The 22,963-nt window shown below is 46.9% G+C and overlaps 1 protein-coding gene across 1 annotated transcript in view; it reads left to right on the forward strand.

The window, feature by feature from the left end:
- LOC126035548 (ankycorbin-like) overlaps positions 1–22,963 on the forward strand; it is a 352,600-nt gene that overhangs the window by 315,096 nt on the left and 14,541 nt on the right. Inside the window, exons 7-9 of the mRNA XM_049794190.1 lie at positions 5,553–5,610; positions 6,095–6,165; positions 7,054–7,160. Coding sequence (XP_049650147.1) covers positions 5,553–5,610; positions 6,095–6,165; positions 7,054–7,160 — 236 coding nt within the window. The remainder of the gene's footprint in view (positions 1–5,552; positions 5,611–6,094; positions 6,166–7,053; positions 7,161–22,963) is intronic.

Consider the following 22,963-nt stretch of genomic DNA (forward strand, 5'->3'; position numbering starts at 1 on the left):
CTTCTAATGCAAAACCATTTACAGTATTGTCATGGTTTAACCCCAGCCAGCAACTAAGCACCATGCAGCTGCTCACTCACTTCCCCCCCACCCAGTGGGATGGGGGAGAGAATCAGAAGGAAGAAGGTAAAACTCATGGGTTGAGATAAGAACAGTTTAACAGAACAGAAAGGAAGAAACTAATAATGATAACACTAATGACAATAATAATAATAAAAGGATTGGAATGTACAAATGATGCACAGTGCAATTGCGCACCACCTGCTGACCCACGCCCAGTTAGTTCCCAAGCAACGATTGCCCCCACTCCCCCCAGTTTATAAACTAGATGTGATGTCACATGGTATGGAATACCATTTGGCCACTTTGGGTCAGCTGTCCTGGCTGTGTCCCCTCCCAACTTCTTGTGCCCCTCCAGCCTTCTTGCTGGCTGGGAATTAGAAGCTGAAAAATCCTTGACTTTAGACTAAACACTACTTAGCAACAACTGAAAACATCAATGTGTTATCAACATTCTTCTTGTATTGAACTCAAAACATAGCACTGTACCAGCTACTAGGAAGACAATTAACTCTATCCCAGATGAAATCAAGACAAGTACAAACAGTGACATCAAGCTGTCGCTCATTGTATCACATGCAGCAACATGATCAACTAAGCAACTAGATGTGTATTTAATACCAAATATCTGCTGCCCATTCACTTACCAGCTATAACCACAGAGTGCTTTTGTTGATGTTTTTCTAATTTTATTATAATATGCATATTTCTTAATATGTTTGTAAGTACAAATCCATTGGTAATATTCTCCACTAATTCATGCTCTTTGGATTGCTCTTTCAGTTCTGTAGACTGGCTTTGTGATATAAGCTGTTTGTATGTGTGAGGAATGTTTAATCTTAACATGCTGGAGTTGAATTAAAACAGGCTAAAAAATTATTTTACACATACAGAATCTTGACATTTTTGTTACAGAATGCATTAATCTATGTGAACCTGTTTTCCTAGGAAATCATAGAACTGTTCAGGCCGCGCTACATTTGAAGGTCACAAGCTCTAATGTTTGTTTTTTAGAAACCCAATATTTCAGGGTGATATGGTTTTTTTCTTTGCTATAAACTAAAAGTAAATTCTTCTGTAGCAAAACAAGTCTTGATAAAGATTTGTATTTTATTTATTGTTTTTTTTATTTATTTATTACTGTATTGGGTTTGCATGGCAAGGTTTTGGTAGCTGGGGGGCCACAGGGGTGGCTTCTGTGAGAAGCTGTTAGAAGCTTCCCCTATGTCCAATAAAACCAGTGCCAGCCGGCTCCAAGATGGACCCGCCGCTGGCCAAGGCCAAGCCAATCAGTGACGGTCATAGTGCCTCTGTGATAACATATTTAAGAAGGAAAAAAAGTTGCTGTGCAACAGAAACTGCAACCGGAGAGAGGAGTGACAATATGTGAGAGAAACAACCCTGCAGACACCAAGGTCAGTGAAGAAGGAGGGGGAGGAGACACTCCAGGCACTGGAGCAGAGATTCCCCTGCAGCCCGTGGTGAAGACCATGGTGAGGCAGGCTGTCCCCCTGCAGCCCATGGAGGTCTGCAGTGGAGCAGATGTCTACCTGCAGCCCATGGAGGACCCCACGCCGGAGCAGGTGGGTGCCTGAAGGAGGCTGTGGCCCTGTGGGAAGCCCACGCTGGAGCAGGTTCCTGACAGGACCTGTGGACCCATGGAGAGAGAGGAGCCCATGCTGGAGCAGGTTTTCTGGCAGGACTTATGACCCCATGGGGGCCTATGCTGGAGCAGTCTGTTCCTGAAGGACTGCATGCCATGGAAGGGACCCATGCTGGAGCAGTTTGTGAAGAACTGCAGCCCATGGGAAGGACCCATGTTGGAGAAGTTTGTAAAAGACTGTCTCCCGTGGGAGGGACCCCACGCTGGAGCAGGGGAAGAGTGTGATGAGTCCTCCCCCTGAAGAGGATGGAGTAGCAGAGACAACATGTGATGAACTGACCATAACCCCCATTTCATAGAATCATAGAATCGTTTAGGTTGGAAAAGACCTTCAAAATCATCAAGTCCAACCATCATCGCAACACCACCATGCCCACTAAACCATGTTCTGAAGTGCCTTGTCTACGTGCTTTTTGAATACCTCCAGGAATGGTGACACCACCACTTCCCTGGGCAGCCTGTTCCAATGCCTGACAACCCTCTCAGTAAAGAAATTTTTCCTAATATCCAACCTAAACGTCCCCTGCCGCAACTTGAGGCCATTTCCTCCCATCCTATCTCCAGCTACCTGACAGAAGAGACCAGCACCCACCTCACTACAACCCCCTTTCAGGTAGTTGTAGAGAGCTATAAGGTCTCCCCTCAGCCTCCTTTTCTCCAGACTAAACATCCCCACTTCCCTCAGCCGCTCCTCATAAGACTTGTGCTCCAGGCCCCTCACCAGCTTTCTTGTCCTTCTCTGGACATGTTCCAGCAACTCAATGTCTTTCCTGTAGTGAGGGGCCCAAAACTGAATACAGTACTTGAGGTGCGGCCTCACCAGTGCCGAGTACAGGGGAACAATCACCTCCCTGCTCCTGCTGGCCACACTATTTCTGATACAAGCCAGGATGCCGTTGGCCTTCTTGGCCACCTGGGCACACTGCTGGCTCATATTCAGCCGGCTGTCAACCAGCACCCCCAGGTCTTTCTCTGCCAGGCAGCTTTCCAGCCACTCCTCCCCAAGCCTGTAGCGCTGCATGGGGTTGTTGTGACTGAAGTGTAGGACCCAGCACTTGGCCTTGTTGAACCTCATACAATTGGCCTTGGCCCATCGATCTAGCCTGTCCAGATGCCTCTGTAGAGCCTTCCTACCCTTGAGCAGATCGACCCTCCCTCCCAACTTGGTGTCATCCGCAAACTTGCTGAGGGTGCACTCGATCCCCTCATCCAGATCATTGATAAAGATATTAAAGAGAACTGGCCCCAAAACTGAGCCCTGGGGAACACCACTTGTGACCAGCCGCCAACTGGATTTAACTCCATCCACCACAACCCTCTGGGCTCATCCAGCCAGCCAGTTTTTCACCCAGCAAAGAGTACACTTGTCTAAGCCATGAGCCGCCAGCTTCTCAAGGAGTATGCCATGAGAAACAGTGTCAAAGGCCTTGCTGAAGTCAAGGAAGATAACATCTACAGCCTTTCCCTCATCCACTAGGTGGGTCACCTGGTCATAGAAGGAGATCAGGTTGGTCAAGCGGGACCTGCCTTTCATGAACCTATGCTGGCTGGGCCTGATCCCCTGTTTGTCCTGCACATGCTGTGTGAGCGCATTCAAGATGAACTGCTCCATGATCTTCCGTGGTACCGAGGTCAGTGTGATGGGTTGACCCTGGCTGGACGCCAGGTGCCCACCAAAGCTTCTCTATCACTCCCCCATGCTCAGCTGGACACGGGAGAGAAAAATATAACAAAAAGCTTGCGGGTCGAGATAAGGACAGGAGAGATCATTCACTAATTACCGTCACGGGCAAAACAGACTCACCTTGGGGAAAATTAGCTCAATTTATTACAAATCAACCAGAGTAAGGTAATGAGAAATAAAACCAAATCTCAGAATATCTTCCCTCCACCCCTCACTTCTTCCCGGGCACAACTTCACTCCCGGATTTCTTCACCAAGCCCCCCCAGCAGCACAGGGGGACAGGGATGGGGTTTACGGTCATCACACGTTATTTTCTGCCGCTAATCCTCCTCAGGGGGAGGGCTGATCACACTCTTCCCCTGCTCCAGCGTGGGGTCCCACCCACAGGAGACAGTCCTCCACGAACTTCTCCAACGTGGGCCATTCCCACGGGCTGCAGTTCTTCACAAACTGTTCCAGCATGGGTCCCTTCCATGGCGTGCAGTCCTTCAGGAGCACACTGCTCCAGCGTGGGTCCCCCATGGGGTCATAAGTCCTGCCAGAAAACCTGCTCCAACGTGGGCTCCTCTCTCTCCATGGGTCCACAGGTCCTGCCAGGAACATGGTCCAGCGCGGGCTTCCCACGGGGTCACAGCCTCCTTCAGGAACTCACCTGCTCCGGCATGGGGTCCTCCACGGTCTGCAGGTGGATATCTGCTCCACCGTGGACCTCCATGGACTGCAGGGGGACAACCTGCCTCACCATGGTTTTCACCACGGGCTGCAGGGGAATCTTTGCTCCGGTGCCTGGAGCACCTCCTCCCCCTCCTTCCTCACTGACCTTGGTGTCCGCAGGGTTGTTTCTCTTACATGTTCTCACTCCTCGCTCCAGCGCCTGTTTTTCCACATCCCAACTTTTTTTTCCTTCTTAAAAATGTTATCACAGAGGCGTTACCACTATTGCTGATTGGCTCGGCCTTGGCCGGCGGCAGGTCCATCTTAGAGCCGGCTGGTATGGGCTCTCTCTCGAACACAGGGGAAGCTTCCAGCAGCTTCTTACAGAAGCCACCCCTGTAACCCCCCCCCCCGCTACCAAAACCTTGCCACACAAAACCAATACAGTCAGGCTGACAGGCCTGTAGTTCCCTGGATCCTCCCTCTGACCCTTCCTGTAAATGGGCATCACATTAGCAAGCCTCCAGTCCTCTGGGACCTCCCCTGTTGACCAGGACTCCTGATAAATGATGGAGAGTGGCTTGGCAAGCTCCTCCGCCAGCTCCTAGAGTACTCTCGGTTTTCCCCTCCCCCTGTGCTGCTCGAGGGGAGGGGATAGAGAATTTGGGACTGAAGTTATGCCTGGGAAGAAGGGAAGGGTGGAGGGAAGGTGTTTTGAGATTTGGTTTTATTTCTCATTACCCTACTCTGATTGGATTGGTAATAAATTTAATTAATCTTCCCCAAGTTGAGTCTGTTTTGCCCATGATGGTAATTGGTGAGTGATCTCTCCCTGTCCTTATCTCAACCCACGAGCCTTTTGTTATATTTTCTCTCCCTTGTCCAGCTGAGGAGGGGGAGTGATAGAGCGGCTTTGGTGGGCACCTGGCTTCCAGCCAGGGTCAACCCACCACAATTACTTCAAAGTCCAGATTGATCAGTAGTAGGTGGTGGCTTATAATACTACAAAATATAACTGGATTGTTGATGCTTTAGTTTTTTCAAATGAAAATTAAGCAGTATTGCCTTTGACAGAAATAACTCAAGACTAATTGCCTTAGAACGTGATTGCTTTAGCTCTTACTGCAATGTAAAATATGAAGCTTTTGTGAGGCAGGGGAGAGAGTTTCCTTTTTTATTTCCTGATTTAAATTGTTCCAAAACTATAACATTTTTTAGGGATATCTCCCTCACTATGAGTGTTTCCTGTGGCTTCAGTATAAGATGGTACCAAGAAAGGAGAAGAAAGGAGAGACCAGATTGGTAGAGAGGAAACTGTGCCTTTCTTCAGTATTCTTTTTTTATCATATGGACTGGGCTTTCTGGAGTAGCTCATAAAACTTTTTCTCAAAGATGTGCAGCACTCTGTCCTTAGCATCCAACATCTGTTTTATTTTCTTGGTGTTTCTCTAATTGCTGGGGTTTTTTTCTTTTCCTTTTTGAACTATACAGAGTAAATGTCCAGCAGACAGTACTGACAATTCTGGGAAAACAGCTTTACATTATGCAGGTAACTTCTTTGTTGAAAGCTTGTACTATCTATTTTGTTGTGCATTATATTCCTAGCTCTTCAGCCTGGTGGAGCTTTTTAGGTTCTAATTGCATAAATCTAGTGACTCCACCTGATGGTTTACAAATTTCAGGTATTTTTTTAGATAAATACTGAATTTCAGTTAATTACAGTTAACAAGTTCACACTTGCAAGTATAAAGTCATTGGAATACTTAAGATTAGGTTGATTCTGATTTCAGTCCTTAAAGATTATATCTTCTCATGCAGAAATATAGCCAATATTCATGGTCCAAATTGCATGAACAGCTTGCTATTCATGTTTTAGCCTTTCTCTCCTTCCTTCTTAAAACTGAGAAATGCAGTTTAATTTGTTTTTCTTGGACCCCATTGTAATGCTGCAATATTGCAAGTGGAAGTGCAGAACACAAATTTTGAAAAGGGGTTTTAATGGACTTTCTTGCTTGTCTTTTTTTTTTTTTTAGCTGCATGTGGTTGTCTTCAGGCAGTTCAACTTCTGTGTGAACACAAATGTCCAATTAATGTCAAAGATTTGGTACGTACCTCTTCTCCCATTGTGTACTTCAAAGCTTTTACCACCCTCCACTCCAGTCAATCTCAGGTGCAGCAGTTCAATATTATGCTTATATTTCTTCTTGGATTTCTCTGGCAGAGGAAGTTCCTTTTGCAGCTTGCCATAGCAGAGGTGGGTGAGTATTTCACAGTCTAATACACTAGTGGCAGGATTTGCTGCTCATTATATTGAGGCATTGGTACAAGTAGCTAGAATCAATTCTGATATATTCTAAACATGATTAAAAGTCTTCCCATTGACTCCAGTAGGCTTTGGAAAAGGCCTGTTATGTGGCCAGTTGCTGTGAAATGCTCGCAAAGGTGGTCAGGCACTGGAACTGGTACCCAGAGAGGTCATGGTGTCTCTGGCTTTGGAGATGCTTAAAACTTGACTGAATGAGTCTCTGAGCAATGTACTGTAACTTGAAGTTTGCCTAGTTCTGGATTGAGGGCAGAGGGGGAAAAACTCCAGATGACTTCTAAAGGTGTCTTCCAACTAAGTTATTCTGTGATTATGTGAAATGTTGTATTTTTGCCTTGTAGTTAGTTAAAAATATAATTTTTGTTGTAGAGCTACATAAAGGTATTGTATAGTTCCAAAATCATCATGTTATAGCATTAAGCAAACAGCAAAGGGAGTACAGACAGCAAAAAGCATGCTAATGCTTTGCATTCCCCATGGTCAAAGAAGTAATTAAAGTAAACCCAGCTACATTTATGGTACACGAGAAAAATGTAATGATAGCACCTTGTTTGTGCTATGTAGAAGGCAAGTTTGTAGCTGACCTTTAAATCTCAGTGTGATATTTGTAAGTGGATGGATTATTGTTCATAGTTCTTTTTTGTTGTTTTTTTTTAAATGCATTCATAGGATGAGAACATACCTCTGTTGCTTGCAGTACAAAATGGTCATACGGAAGTCTGCAAATACCTTCTAGATCATGGAGCAGACATGAACACCAGGGATAAAAATGGAAGGTACAGCAGGTTAATGTGTTAATTCTTCCCCAAAGCTGACTGTCAAATGAAGCTCTCTTACCAAATCCTTCCCAAAATAGTTGTTGTTATGTGAAATAATGCCTCCTTTACTAGACAGCATATTCTGATTGTTGAGCAGGCTTACAGAATTCTGCTTAAAGGGAAAGGCAAAACAGAAACTATGCAACTATAAAACTAGATGTGCCTGTAAGATTTTTTTCCCTGGGCTACCAGAGCAGTAAATGCCATTTTTAAATAATTTCTACAAAGATCTGATTGATAGCACTTACCCACACATCACTTTGTGTCCCAGTTTTAAATGCTGCTCTGTTCTTGGCATGAGTTAGTTTCTCCAACTTAAATCCTAAAACTATTACTTGGGAGCGACATCTGTGGAGGGTTCTTTTTTCTACCATAATGCAGCCACAGCAGCAAGAGAAAAATACAGTAAAGCTATATAGTGGAGATGCTATCGTCTTAGAAGGTGCCATTTAGAGATTTGTTGCATTAATAGATATCTAGTGTGTCAGAAAACTGTTTTTAAAAAAGCAACATCCTTATTGTGAAAAATTAACTTGTTTTGATGATACTGATGAAGTTCAAGAGTCTTTGAAAATTATGGACTGTTTTATAAACAGTTGGTTAAACAGTGAAGGTAAAGCAGGATGCTGAGAAGACTTGGCACTTACACCTGATAGCAATATTGATTATTGTATGTGAAACAATGTCCATATTGTTCTTTGGCAACACCTGGGAAGATAAGGCTGGGCCCTAACTTGTTTTTTATCACTCTGAAGTTTATTAGTGCACCCTTTGTTTTCAGTTGTCTAAATAAAACCCCTTTGTCATCTTGGTTGGTTCAAATGGCCTCATCAGTGCTTTGAACCTGAGGTGCTCCCCACTGGGACCTCTGCCTTCCCCTCACTCTACTGTTTAATCAACGGACAGTGTTGAGTTTCTAGTTTAACTGGATGAAGGTGTTTCTGTCATAGATAGTACAGGCTTGTGTTTTTGTATTTTCTTTTTTAAGAAAGTACTGTGTGTACAAGCAAGGAAAATGATATAACATGGAATATACTATTTTACTTCTCCCTTTCCTTCTGGTAAGGAGAGTGACTACTCTTGCATCTCCTGTTCACAAAAGTAGTTAAGTTTTTACTGAAAAAGGAGAAGCCTTATTGGGAGAGGAGGGGGAGAACCTTTGAAAACAGCATGTTGTATTGGGCTTGTGTGGCAAGGTTTTGGTAGCAGGGGGGCTACAGGGGTGGCTTCTGTGAGAAGCTGCTGGAAGCTTCCCCTATGTCTGATAAAACCAATGCCAGCCGTCTCCAAGATGGACCCGCCGCTGGTCAAGGCTGAGCCAATCAGCGACCGTGGTAGCACCTCTGTGATAACATATTTAAGAAGGGGAAAAAAGTTTCTGTGCAACAGCAACCAGAAGAGAGAGGAGTGAGAATATGTGAGAGAAACAACTCTGCAGACACTAAGGTGTCACGACCCGGGCTGGACAGACCAGGGAGGTAAATCACACATTTTTTAGACGAGCTTTGAATGGAGGGGCAGGTTTTATATATGAGGGAGGAAGTTCTTGAGTTAATTGGATGTCAGGCAGTTCTTGTATTTGGAGTGGTTTAGGCGCTCCCTCTTCTATTTGGCATGTGTGACAATAATGATCTAGCTGTGCATACCATTTCCTTATGGTTTCTTGCTGTGCAACTCCTACAGGGAGTGGGGTCCCCATAAATATCAGTTTTAAAACCCTAAAGGGGCCTCTTAGGATAATTGGTTGTTGCCGTATAATTTTTTCCACCTCTTGCAAAGCTAGGTTGACCACAAAGAGGCCCTTTTCCCAAACTGAGTATCATTTCTCTGCATCTTTAAAGCTACGTGAATAGAATCCAATAGGCCGAGTTGGGCCTTTGGGTCCATGCTGCCACATATGTATTGATAGCCCATGGATCGCAAAACCCCATTCAATGCAGAGTGGGTCTGTTGGATGAATTGGCCCCAAGGCCTGGTATACCCCAGCTTTGAAAATTAGCAATTTTAAGGCTTCTTCATGGACTGGGGTCCAATCCCAAGATACCCTTTTGCATGTTAGATCGTACAGGGGTTGGGCTGCAATAGAGAAGTTGGGGAAGTGTTTCCTCCAAAACACCAACAGGCCTAAGGTGTGTTGGAGTTCTTTCTTATTTGCAGGCATTTTTACTAGTTCAAGGATGGTCAAGGTTTCAGGGGGAATGCACACTGTCCATCCCACCCCTCCACCAGATACCCAAGAACTTCACTTTGGAAGATGGGAGTTGTATCTTTTCGTTTGGAATTTGGAGTCCTAATTTTTCTAGGTGAGTGATTATCTCTGCTTGGGTCTGTCCCACTACCTTGACATCAGGGCCACCAATTAATACATCATCAATATACTGGTATACCTTAACCCCTTCTGCAGAAGTGATTTTGGCGAGCTGTTGAGCCAATGCATAATGAGCAATTGTCGGGGAGTGCCGATATCCCTGGGGGAGATGTGTAAAGGTGAATTGCACACCTTCCCATGTAAAAGTAAAATGATCTCTGTCCGCTTCTTGCAAAGGGACCATAAGGAACACATCTTTTACATCGATAGTTGCTAAAATTTGATGGGCTTGCTCTTGTATTGTTGCGATCAGCTCAGCCATGTTAGGCACCGCAGCTGTTAAGGGACCTGTATTGGCATTCAGGCGCCGATAGTCAATGCTCAATCATCACTTTCCATTGGGTTTACGGACTGGCCACTCTGGGGAATAAGGTGAGTGTGTGGGGACAACTATCCCTTGCTCCTGTAGCTCAGTTATTACAGGGGCAATCCCCTCTCTCACCCCTAACAGCAAGGCGTAAGGTTTTACATTGACTATTTTTGAAGGTGGAAGTGCAGGTGCCGACTGCAAAAGCCTCATTGAAGACACAGGGAGTCCAAACTTCCATTCCCTCCCCTTGGAGTCTATCCACGCTCTCCCTTTCAATAAGTCGAACCCCAAAATGTTTGTTGGTAGCTGTCCCAATATCATTATAGTTTCTGTCACAGTCTCACCTCCTGGCAACCAGCACTTGACCCGGGCGGTTGGCTGGGGCTGAGAGTTTCCAAAAACATCTGTTACCCAAATTTGTTTCTTGTCAGCAACTATGCCATTACGGTTGGTGACATCTGTTCGGAGTGCTGACACCTGAGCACCTGTATCTACCAAAAATGTGACTGGGGTCTCAAAGGGGCTGAGGGGATAGGTAATAATTAACAGGTCCCCTTTATTGCTTTCTGTGAGCCTTCTCAAATGGACCCACTGGCCGTCCCCTGGCTCACTTGTTGGGGATGGTGGAGAGGGGTTCCCGACTCAGGGACATCCAAATCAATCAATTCAGCCTCCTGAGGAGCAGAAGGGGCCATGATCCTGGGTTCCCAGGATGGGGGAGAAAGGTCTTTAAAGTTTGAGGGTGATAGGGCCCCTTTTATTTTGTCCCAGCTTTTCACCAGACCTTCCAGGTTGGGAGTGGGCAACCCATCCATCACCTCCCTGGTAATTCCCTTTGAGATACCCTCTGTCCACGGTGTGTATCTTTTATTGTCAGGAGGCCGTGTTGGCCTCGTCGGAGGTGGGGGTCAAGAATTGTACGAGGGCTTGGGTTTTATTTCCCCATTCCCTTCCAACCTCCTAAGGTCCACTTTGGATTTTGTCTCTTCCTGACTGGTGAATCCCATCCATCCTCCCATAATTAATCAATTCCTGTGCGACTTCTCCCCATGTCATCTCTGGGGGTCCTCCCCTTCTTCAGAGTCAGGGTGCTCTCAAGCAATCTTGTAATTGCACCGCATACAATTTCAAGGCATCAGGCAGTCCCCTTATAAGAGGATGCAACCTTTTGGGGCCTGCTGCGTATTGCATGGGGGAGGGCTGTTGCGGAACCAGGAATCGATCATGCATCAGCTGGAGACATGCAGCTTTTTGTACACTCTCCAAAATGTGACCCACTGTAGGCGTTTTAATCGAGAAGGGGTCTCCCCTCTCCATAGGGTCCAATCCACCTCCCCAATATGCTGCTCTTCAGGTCAGGGACCACGGCTCTCTATTGTCATTTGTAGTTAGGAAAAACCCCTGGACCCCAATATCCCCTTGCCTCGTCCTCACTTAGGAAGATACGGTCACCCCTGGTAAGGGATACTCTCCACACATACTCAGTTTCTGTTTCTCAGGGTCTCCGGGAATATTTTTCGTGAATTTTGGCCAAATTGGTGGGGGAATAGGGGACGATGCGGGTGGTAACTTGTTGGGCTTCTCCTTGACCACAATCCACAGTCTCGGTCTTAATCAAGGGTCTCATCATGGCTTCCCCCATCCCAAGAGAAAATATTTCCTTTATACGTCCTAGGTCTTCAAAAGGGTATGATTTTGATTCCTTTTCCCCGTCAGAGTCTGCACCCACATTTTCTACACTGATCTGGGAGTGGGTTTCATGTAATTGCTCTATTAATACCCTTTCCCACTCCAGAGCCTCCATCAAAGCAGTATGTAGTCTCTGGTTAGTCACTCGCTCGGTGGTGAGTTGGTCGGAGAGGCACCTTGTCTCATTTTCCAATTGCTCCCGCAAAGCCTTCACCAAGTCTTGAGGGGATTTTATTGTCTCCCCTTCTGCTTGTCGGGCCACACATTTGTCCTGTTGTGCTGTGTGGTGGTTTAACCCCAGCCAGCAACTAAGCACCATGCAGCCGCTCACTCACTCCCCCCCCCCCCCCAGTAGGATGGGGAAGAAAATTGGGAAAAGAAGTAAAACTCGTGGGTTGAGATAAGAAGGGTTTAATAGAACAGAAAAGAAGAAACTAATAATGATAATGATAACACTAATAAATTGACAACAGCAATAATAAAAGGATTGGAATGTAAAATGATGCACAGTGCAATTGCTCACCACCTGCCGACTGACGCCCAGTTAGTCCCCAAGCGACGATCCCCCACCCCCCCCAGTTTATATACTAGGCATGATGTCACAGGGTATGGAATACCCTGTTGGCCACTTTGGGTCAGCTGCCCTGGCTGTGTCCTGTGCCAACTTCTTGTGCCCCTCCAGCTTTCTTGGTGGCTGAGCATGAGAAGCTGAAAAATCCTTGACTTTAGTCTAAACACTACTGAGCAACAACTGAAAACATCAGTGTTATCAACATTCTTCTCATACTGAACTCAAAACATAGCACTGTACCAGCTACTAGAAAGACAATTAACTCTATCCCAGCTGAAACCAGGACATGCTGCCACCAAAGTGGTTCCTAAAACTGCACAAACCAACGCCTTCCCTTTTCCTTGCTTCAACCTTCGTTCTTTAGCCAAAACGAAAAATCTGTCTGCAACAGTTTGCGGATCATGCCAATTGTTATGGGCCCAAGTCATACCAGGGGGAGAGGGACGGGCATTGTAGCCCTCTAATCTCTCCAGGAGAGGGGTACAGTCTATGGTCTAACCTCCCAGGGAGGCCATAATGAACACAATTACAGGGATCAGATGCTTTTTATTAGTCCTTTGAGGACTACCTCTACACTTGTACCTTCCAGGGAGACCGTAACGAAATCAGATCATTAAGTCCTCTGAGGACGATCTCCCCTTGTGTATGACTCCTCTCAGAGAGGGGCCACAGTAAGGACCTGGTCCCAATGATCGCTTTAGCAACACTGAGGAAATCCTGCCGACTACGCCAAAAAAAAATGTCAGGACCCGGGCTGGACAGACCAGAATTCCTTCAGGCTAAATTAAGGTGAAAAGACACCAAACGATCATTTAAAAATTTTATTCATGTCAGAAGCAAACTGATCTTGGAAGGCATTAACAGTAGGTGGCGGCATTTCTTACAAGAAACAACATGAAACTACATCAGTAAACCATGTAATCTGTGGCAAACATATACATCAATTGAGGGAAGAAAATAAGGAGAGCCCTCCTGTTGAGTCACGAGGTTCAGAGTGGACCCCCTTGCTTTCTAGACTCCTTCTCAGAGAGGAGCCTAGGGGCGGCTGGATCCACTCCTCGTCCCAGACATGGTCAATGGTTTTATGTCTTAAAGGGATGAGGTGTAGGGATTATGAAAAAGGAAAGAGAAAGAGAGCGACAGATATAGAGAGAAAGAGGAAAAGAAAAAAGAAAGATTTCACTGGTCCTGGGTCCAGCGTTGGTCCAGTCAGCTTAAGGGTCCAGTTCCCGTGGGTGCAGGCGGGTGGGGCTTCAGTCCTTGCCCCTCCTTCAGGTGGGCACTCAAACTCATTAGGCTAATTAGGTGTCATGCACAGTTTGTGCTTTCAGAACCTTTGGGAAATGGGTTGGTGGGCTTGGGGGTCGTTTAGGGAGTAACTTCCCCTTCCCTACAGGCGTGACCATTGTTTGATCTTTGGCCATACATGGTGAGCTGCCCTGCTCAGCATATCAGAACAGCATATCAGAACAGGGAGCTGAGCACCCTCTGGCAAGCCCTCCCTTCCCTGTTGCTGATGTCCTGTGCTGATGGGCTTCTTTTCACCTGTGGTTCCATGCTATGCAGGGTTCATTATTATGTAGAGTTCCTCCTTAGACAGAACTTGCCCCACAACAATGTTTGAGACAATAACTCTTTCAGTCTCTCACACAAGGTCAGTGAAAAAGGAGGTGGAGGAGGTGCTCCAGGCACTGTAGAAGAGATTCCCCTGCAGCCTGTGGTGAGGCAGGCTGTCCCCCTGCAGCCCATGGAGGTCCACGGTGGAGCATATATCCACCTGCAGCCCATGGAGGACCCCCATGCCGGAGCAGATGGATGTGCCCAAAGGAGGCTGTGACCCCATGGGAAGCCCATGCTGGAGCAGGCTCCTGGCAGGACCTGTGACCCTGTGGGGGACCCACGCTGGAGCAGTCTGTTCCTGAAGGACTGCACCCCGTGGAAGGGACACATGCTGGATGTATTAGCTTTGTGTGGCAAGGTTTTGGTAGCGGGGGAGGTTACAGGGGTGGCTTCTGTAAGAAACTGCTGGAAGCTTCCCCTGTGTTCGAGAGAGCCAATACTAGCCAGCTCTGAGACGGACCCGCCGCCGGCCAAGGCCGAGCCAATCAGCAATAGTAGTAACGCCTCTGTGATAACATTTTTAAGAAGGAAAAAAAGTTGGGACGGATGGAAATGGCAGCCAGAGAGAGGAGTGAGAACATGTAAGAGAAACAACCCTGCAGACACCAAGGTCAGTGAGGAAGGAGGGAGAGGAGATGCTCCAGGCACCAGAGCAGAGATTCCCCTGCAGCCCGTAGTGAAGATCATGGTGAGGCAGGCTGTCCCCCTGCAGTCCAGGGAGGTCCACGGTGGAGCAGATATCTACCTGCAGCCCGTGGAGGACCCCATGATGGAGCAGGTGGGTTCCTGAAGGAGGCTGTGACCCCATGGGAAGCCCGCGCTGGAGCAGATTCCTGGCAGGACCTGCGGATCTGTGGAGAGAGGAGCCCACATTGGAGCAGGTTTTCTGGCAGGACTTGTGACCTCATGGGGGACCCACGCTGGAGCACTGTGCTCCTGAAGGACTGCACGCTGTGGAAAGGACCCATGCGGGAGCAGTTCGTGAAGAACTGCAGCCTGTGGGAATGGCCCTCCTCTCCCGTGGGAGGGACCCCACGCTGGAGCAGGGGAAGAGTGTGATGTGTCTTGCCCCTGAGGAGGATGAAGCAGCAGAAAATAATGTGTGATGAACTGACCATAAACCCCATTCCCCGTCCCTCTGTGCCGCTGGGGGGGGGGGGGTAGGTAGAGAATCCGGGAGTGAAGTTGTGCCCAGGAAGAAGTGAGGGGTGGAGGGAAGGTGTTTTGAGATTTGGTTTTATTTGTCATTACCCTACTCTGGTTGATTTGTAATAAATTGAGTTAATTTTCCCCAAGCTGAGTCTGTTTTGCCCGTGACGGTAATTGGTGAGTGATCTCTCCTGTCCTTATCTAGACCCACAAGCTCTTTGTTATATTTTCTCTCCCCTGTCTAGTTGAGGAGGGGGAGTGATAGAACGGGTTTGGTGGGCACCTGGTGTCCAGCCAGGGTCAACCCACCACACTGGAGCAGTTCGTGGAGGACTGTCTCCCGTGGGAGGGACCCCAAGTTGGAGCAGGGGAAGAGTGTGATGTGTCCTGCCCCTGAGGAGGATGAAGCAGCAGAAAATAACGTTTGATGAACTGACTGTAAACTCCATTCCCTGTCTCCCCTGTGCCTCTGTGGGGGGTAGGTAGAGAACTCGGGAGTGAAGTTGAGCGTGGAAAGAAGGGATGGGTGGAGGGAAGGTGTTTTAAGATTTGGTTGTATTTCTCATTTTCCTACACTGATTTTTATTGGCAATAAATTAATTTCCCCAAGTCGAGTCTGTTTTGTCCGTGACACTAACTGGTGAGTGATCTCTTCCTGTCCTTTTATCGACCCATGAGCCTTTTGTTATATTTTCATTCCCCTGTCCAGCTGAGGAGGGGGAGTGATAGAGCGGCTTGGTGGGCACCTGGCATCCAGCCAAGGTCAACCCACTACACGTGTCTAGTTTCGTATTACTGTGGAACTGCTATCCAAGTTATCACTCAGCACTACTTTTTAGCACAGCACTGCAACAGCCATCACTTCTCCGGGGCTCACTGTCGTGGTTTAACCCCAGCCAGCAACTAAGCACCACACAGCTGCTCACTCACTCCCCCCCATCCAGTGGGATGGGGGAGAAAATCGGGAAAAGAAGTAAAACTCATGGGTTGAGATAAGAACGGTTTAATAGAACAGAAAAGAAGAAACTAATAATGATAACGATAACACTAATAAAATGACAACAGTAGTAATAAAAGGATTGGAATGTACAAATGATGCGCAGGGCAATTGCTCACCACCCACAGACCAACACCCAGCCAGTACCCGAGCGGTGATTCCCTGCCCCCACTTCCCAGTTCCTATACTAGATAGGACGTCACATGGTGTCGTGGTAGAGACGGACACGACAAGTAATAGATCACGCAAAATGGCTACTTTATTGTTCTAACACACCTTTTTATACCCTTCTTTAGAGTATGTGTTAGTATATGATTGGTTTGGTTAGTAACTAACAATTCATGATTGGTGAGTTCGTTAGGATGGTTCTTCTTATCACTATCTTGTTTTTGTACCGGTCTTCTCGGATCTTTCCAGACTCTTCAAGGATATACTACAAGCTGCTCGAGGTCGCGCTGTTCTCGAACTGTCAGGAATTCCGTAGATTCGTTACATTCCCCGACAATTCCCCCTTTTTGTATTTGTGCTAAAAATATCATCCTGGCCGCCCCCTGCAGGGCCCTTTGCAGAAGACTGAAAAGACAGGGCAACATTAGGAGCACAGTTATCACAACCAAGATAACTACCCCCACAGTTTTGAGCAGAGATACCAACCATCCAGACAATCCCCAACCCTTGAACATCTTTGTTAGCCAATCTAATTCATCGCTTTCTGTCAGCTTCCTGACTCCCTTCTTTAATTGTTGAATACTACTGAAAATGGATTCTGAATGGTCGGACAGATTCATACAACACATCCCTTCAAACTCATCACAACCGTGTCCTTGTGCTAAAAGCAAAAAATCAATTGCTGCTCTATTTTGCAACACAGCATGTCTAACACTACCAACATCAGTTAGAAGGTTACTTAAAGCTAAAGAGGTGGCCTTAGATTGCTTACTAAGCCAACATCCTAACTTATTTAAAGTTCTTAAGGCATTTGCAACGCCAACTCCTGGTGCCAATATGGAGGCTGTTAGAATCTGGCCTCGATTCCAAAATTCGATGTCATCTTGACAGGAACTGCTAAACTGATGAGCAAACCTTTGGACTCGTCTATGCTTTCGAGTCATGTTCAGAATCGTTAACATATTTGGTGTTAATAACGTGAGGCGTCCGAGGCTACACGGGCCTCCATTCAGTTTAGATGGAATGCCTCCCCAGGCACGTTCTCCACAGATTAGAAACACGCCAGGAGGTAGCGCAAGAGGAACAACAGAAGATCGCGAAGCATTAGGTGCAGTATAATTACACCACGCAGTTGCATTACGATAGAGAATACTAGTTGCATTAACATTTCAACCCTGATGAGCAATATTGCTATAAGAGTAATTAAAGAACACACAAGCATCCATCATTACAGATCCTAATAATTCTAACTCTTGGGGTTCCTGGGTGACTGGCAAAAGATGCGCATACACACGATCCCAGTTTTTTGTACAACTTTTTGGAGAATCACAGAGATTTGGGATCCGCAGTGGGTTCGGCCAGGTGTCCACGGGTAGTCCCACCAAGCATGTAGAGAATGGATTCTCAGGGGTTGCTGTGGCGAGACACAAGGTGTCCTGATGTGTCATGTTTGCTAAAGTGACCCAGACATTTTGTTTAGGTTGTGAGATCACCCATCCTTCACCCTGAGGCAGGTTCCAATACAGGCCGAACACACCAAGCAGGAACCCAGCGAGGACCAGCATCTGTGGAAACACAAGCATAACCCCTTCCCCAGGTTAATAGCTCACATGGTCCACTCCACTGACATGTAACTAAATCTTTAACATGTACTTTGATACCCTTTTGTAAATTCTGTGTTGAACAGAGAGAAGAGAAATGTTGAAAAAGAGGAGGTAGGGGAGAATTATCGCTACAATGGAGAAAATTAAGAACATAAACTGCTTTATCTAAACATGCCTGTGGTGGTTCCCCAACCATTCCCCCTTTTTGTTTTTGAAGCTGCTGCTTCAGTGTGCCATGTGCACGCTCAACAATTGCTTGTCCTGTGGGGGAGTGGGGAATGCCTGTGACATGAGTAACACCCCAGAGATTAAAAAATGTTTGAACTTTTCGTGAAGCATATGCCGGGCCATTGTCCGTTTTAATTTGGTGAGGTACCCCGAGCATAGCGAAAGCCTTCTGGAAATGCCGAATTACATCTTTTCCTGTTTCTCCATTATGTGCTGTTGCTACCAAAGCATGAGAATAAGTATCAATAGAAACATGAACATATTTTTGTCTGCCAAATTCATTAATATGAGTAACATCAGATTGCCAAATCTGTAAAGCTTGTATACCTCTGGGATTAGTACCAAAATACGCCGGAGTGTGAATTCCCTGACAATCAGGACAGGCAGCTACAATAGAAGGAGCTTCAGCATGGGACAGACCAAATTGCCTTCGTAAAGCTCGAAAACCTTGGTGAAAAAATTGATGTGATAATATAGCTTGTTGCTTGATGTTAGGAACAGTAGCCAAAGCCATAGCAGAAGCAAGAGCATCCGCTCTGGCATTACCTTCCGTGTAAAAACCTGGTAAATTGGTATGACTACGGATATGCATGATAAAATAAGGTTCCGTTCATAATTGAACACGTTTCCAAAGGTCTAAAAGCACATCAAATAATAATTGATTGTCTGACATGGTCAAAGCCACTTTGTCTAGTCGAGAAACTAGATTAGCTACATACGCTGAGTCAGTTACAATATTTACAGGAGCAGAAAAAATAGAAAAGGCAACAGCCATTGCACGTAGCTCTACTACTTGTGGGGAACCATTTTGATGTACCACTTTGCTGTTCCAAGTGTTGTTCTCGTACCATACTACTGCTGCTTTACCCATTTTTCCAGAGCCGTCCGTGAAGACGGTAGGACCTTTCACAGGTTCCGGCTGGCTTAAATTTTTCTGCCCAAATGGTATATCTCGAGCAAATTTCAGGAGCGGATGCGACGGTAGATGATACGAGATCTGTCCTTGAAAGCCCGCCATAGCTGCTTGCAGCTCGTAATTGTTCGCCAGACACCATTCAAAGTACCAATTTTGAACAGGTAAAACAATCGTAGCTGGATCACGTCATGTTAGTTCTACACATCGTTTTCTGGCTTTTATGATTACATCAGAAATAAGTTCAAACAAGCCAGGAGCAGTTTTTCGTGGTCGGAATGACAAAAACATCCATTCTAAAATGTGTAATGGATCATCCCACTCAGAATTCCACTGCACCAAGGCACCAAATGGCACAGTTTTGTCAATTAGTACAAAGAATTGTACCAATTGAGACAGATCAATTCGAGAAACAAATTTCTTGTATATACATTGTTCCACCATGTGAATTACATTTAATGCTTCCTTATTTAATATTCTGGGTTCTGTTGGATCATTGGAATGTTTTAATAAGTCCAATAGAGGTTGTAACTGCGAATTAGTCAGTCCAAGATAGGGCCTGATCCAATTCAAGGATCCCATTAATTTCTGTACATCATTGAGTGTCTTAACCGCAAGGTTAAGCTTCACAGGTTGGGGCACAACCTGTTTGTTTGTAATTGTCATTCCCAAGTATTTCCAGGGTGCTATTACTTGCACTTTTTCAGGGGCAATAACTAACCCATATTGTCGTAGTGAATGCATGGTCAAATATTTCATGTCATTCAACTGCTCCTTGTTGTCTGATGTGTATTGGTTTTGTTTGGCAAGGTTTTGGTAGCGGGGGGGGGGGGGGGGTTACAGGGGTGGCTTCTGTAAGAAGCTGCTGGAAGCTTCCCCTGTGTTCGAGAGAGAGCGAGCCCATACTAGCTGGCTCTAAGACGGACCCGCCGCTGGCCAAGGCCGAGCCAATCAGTGATAGTGGTAACGCCTCTGTGATAACATTTTTAAGAAGGAAAAAAGTTGGGACGGGGAGAAACTGCCGCCGGAGTGAGGAGTGAGAACATGTAAGAGAAACAAGCCTGCGGACACCAAGGTCAGTGAAGAAGGAGGGGGAGGAGATGCTCCAGGCGCCGGAGCGAAGATTCCCCTGCAGCCCGTGGTGAAGACCCTGGTGAGGCAGGCTGTCCCCCTGCAGTCCAGGGAGGTCCACGGTGGGGCAGATATCCACCTGTAGCCCGTGGAGGACCCCACGCCGGAGCAGGTGGGTTCCCGAAGGAGGCTGTGACCCCGTGGGAACCCCGCGCTGGAGCAGGCTCCTGGCAGGACCTGCGGATCTGTGGAGAGAGGAGCCCACGGAGCAGGTTTTCTGGCAGGACTTGTGACCCCGTGGGGGACCCGCGCTGGAGCAGTGTGCTCCTGAAGGACTGCACGCCGTGGAAAGGACCCATGCTGGAGCAGTTCATGAAGAACTGCAGCCCGTGGGAATGGCCCACGTTGGAGGAGTTCGTGGAGGACTGTCTCCCGTGGGTGGGACCCCACGCTGGAGCAGGGGAAGAGTGTGATCAGCCCTCGTCCTGAGGAGGTGAAGCGGCAGAAAATAACGTGTGATGACCATAAACCCCATCCCTGTCCCCCTGTGCCGCTGGGGGGGCTTGGTGGTGAAATCCGGGAGGGTAGTTGTGCCCGGGAAGAAGGGAGGGGTGGTGGGAAGGTGTTCTGAGATTTCATTTTACTTCTCATTACCTTGCTCTGGTTGATTTGTAATAAATTGAGTATGTTTTGCAAATTGAGTCTGTTTTGCCCGTGACGGTAATAGTGAATGATCTCTCCTGTCCTTATCTCGACCCGCGAGCCTTTTGTTATATTTTCTCTCCCCTATCCAGCTGAGGATGGGGGAGTGATAGAACGGCTTTGGTGGGCACCTGGTGTTGAGCCAGGGTCAACCCATCACAGATGCTAACAGAATGTCATCCATATAATGATAGCAATAACTAGTAGGGAATTTTTCCCATACAGGTGAGAAAGCTTGTGCAACAAACCATTGACAAATGGTTGGTGAATTTTTCATGCCCTGTGGCAGAACTCTCCATTGATATCATTTTGCTGGTTCTGTATGATTGATAGAGGGCACAGAGAATGCAAATTTTTCTTTGTCTTGGGCAGCTAATGGAATTGTAAAAAAGCAATCCTTAAGGTCCATGACAATGATTTCCCAATCATGAGGGATCATGGCAGGTGAAGGCATGCCTGGTTGCAGAGCCCCCATCGTGGCCATGACAGCATTGACCTGCCGCAGGTCATGCAACAATCGCCATTTACCTGATTTATTTTTTATCACAAACAATGGAGTATTCCACAGACTATGAGATGGTTCAATATGTCCGGCAGCCAGTTGTTCCGCTACCAATTCTTGCAGGGCCTTTAATCTTTCAATTGGTAGGGGCCACTGATTCACCCACACAGGGTTAGTCGTTAACCAGGTTAGAACAAGCGTGGGTTGTTTAACACCCTGCAACACAGTGGCCCCCGTTAAAAATCCGTGGTAATTTTCACCCCCCATTGCGACAAGCAATCCCTCCCCCATAAAGTGAGGGGAGCTGCTGCCACATATGGTTTAAGAACTGCCTGTTGGCCCTCGGGATTGGTAATCAGAACTGGAGTGGCTGCTACCTTTGCAGGCGTGGACCCTCCCAGCCCCAGTACTCCCACACCAGCCTCCTCTGTGGGCCAGGTGGACGGCCACAAATAATCGGCTATAATAGTAGCATCGGCTCCGGTGTCCAGGAGCCCTGCAAGCCTTACTGTACTTGGCATTTTTCCATGATTCGACACGGTGCACGTCATTTGTGGTCGGGATGATGAGACAGTCTGGGACCAGCAGGCCTGAGGGGGTCCTGTAGAGCCGAAGCTTCCATCGCATCGCAGTTGCTGTTCTGCTTTCGAAACAGAGCTCAAAAAGGGAACAAGTTGAGCAATACGAGTACCTTTAGGGATTGTTACTGGTGGATAGGGGGTTGAAATCATTGCGCAAATTTGACCTGTAAAGTCAGCATCAATAACTCCCACATGCACAATTATTCCATTTAACGTGCTACTTGATCTTCCCAATAATAATGCACTCAGCCCTCGTCCGATAGGACCCCTTGCATTAAGAGGGACCTTAACAATGTCTTTCGTGACTAGAGTTACTGTGTCGGCGGTGGATACATCCAGCCCTGCTGAGCCAGCTGTTGCGGCTGACAGTTGTTCACAGAGGGGAGTTGGCTCGTTGTTGGAGGGGGATTTGATGTCATCGCGCGCCCTCCCGCGCTCGTTTTGCGGTTTCCCTGTAGCGGCTGCCCATTAGCATGAAATTTAGAACGACACTGTTTGGCAAAATGCCCTGATTTTCCGCATTTCTTGCAAATAACCTCCGGTGAGTGGTGTACCGGGTGTTTACGTGGGGATGTTTTGTGTGGAGAAGTCTGTACAGCGACACGCCCTTCACTGTCACACCCAGAGCACTTTCCAGAATCTTTGATAGCATTGGCTATGGTGGTCACTGTGTGTACCAGCGTCCCAACTTTAGAACATGCAGCTACCATGTCAGGGACAGAAGGATCTCCTGGCAGAGCCTGTATGATCCTTTGACAATCCTCATTAGCATTATCTTTTGCCAGCTGTTTGCATAACATTTGTCTTAAGACCTCATCGTCTACCTGTTTTTCCAGGGCGGCAGATATTTTTTCTACAAATTGTAAAAAGGGTTCTGTGGGGCCTTGACGAATAGTGGCATATTTTTGCTTCGGGGCTGCCAAATCCATGGTTCTCTTTATTGCCAGAAGGCCTATATGTTGTGCCTGTTCGAGAGCCAGTGGAGGCCACGTAGCCTGTAGCTGAGGGTTACTATACTGCCCTTCACCAAGCAAGGCTTCCTCTCCCAGGCCTACTCTCGGGTCGTCCCGTGGCAGTCGTGAATTATGCAGCGCCGCCGTGCGTGCCATCTGCCTCCAGGTGGATTGAAATACTTGCAACTGTACGGGCTGAAACAGCACTTGTGCCAGATGCATTATGTCATATGGACACAGCAGATCTGTGCTAATTATACGAAGAAGTTGCATCACTTCAGGAGAATTAATTCCGAATTTTTGTACTTTATTCTGCAAATCCTGCACTACTCTCC

Source organism: Accipiter gentilis, chromosome W (genome assembly GCF_929443795.1).
Source record: "Accipiter gentilis chromosome W, bAccGen1.1, whole genome shotgun sequence".
NCBI lineage: Eukaryota > Metazoa > Chordata > Aves > Accipitriformes > Accipitridae > Astur > Astur gentilis.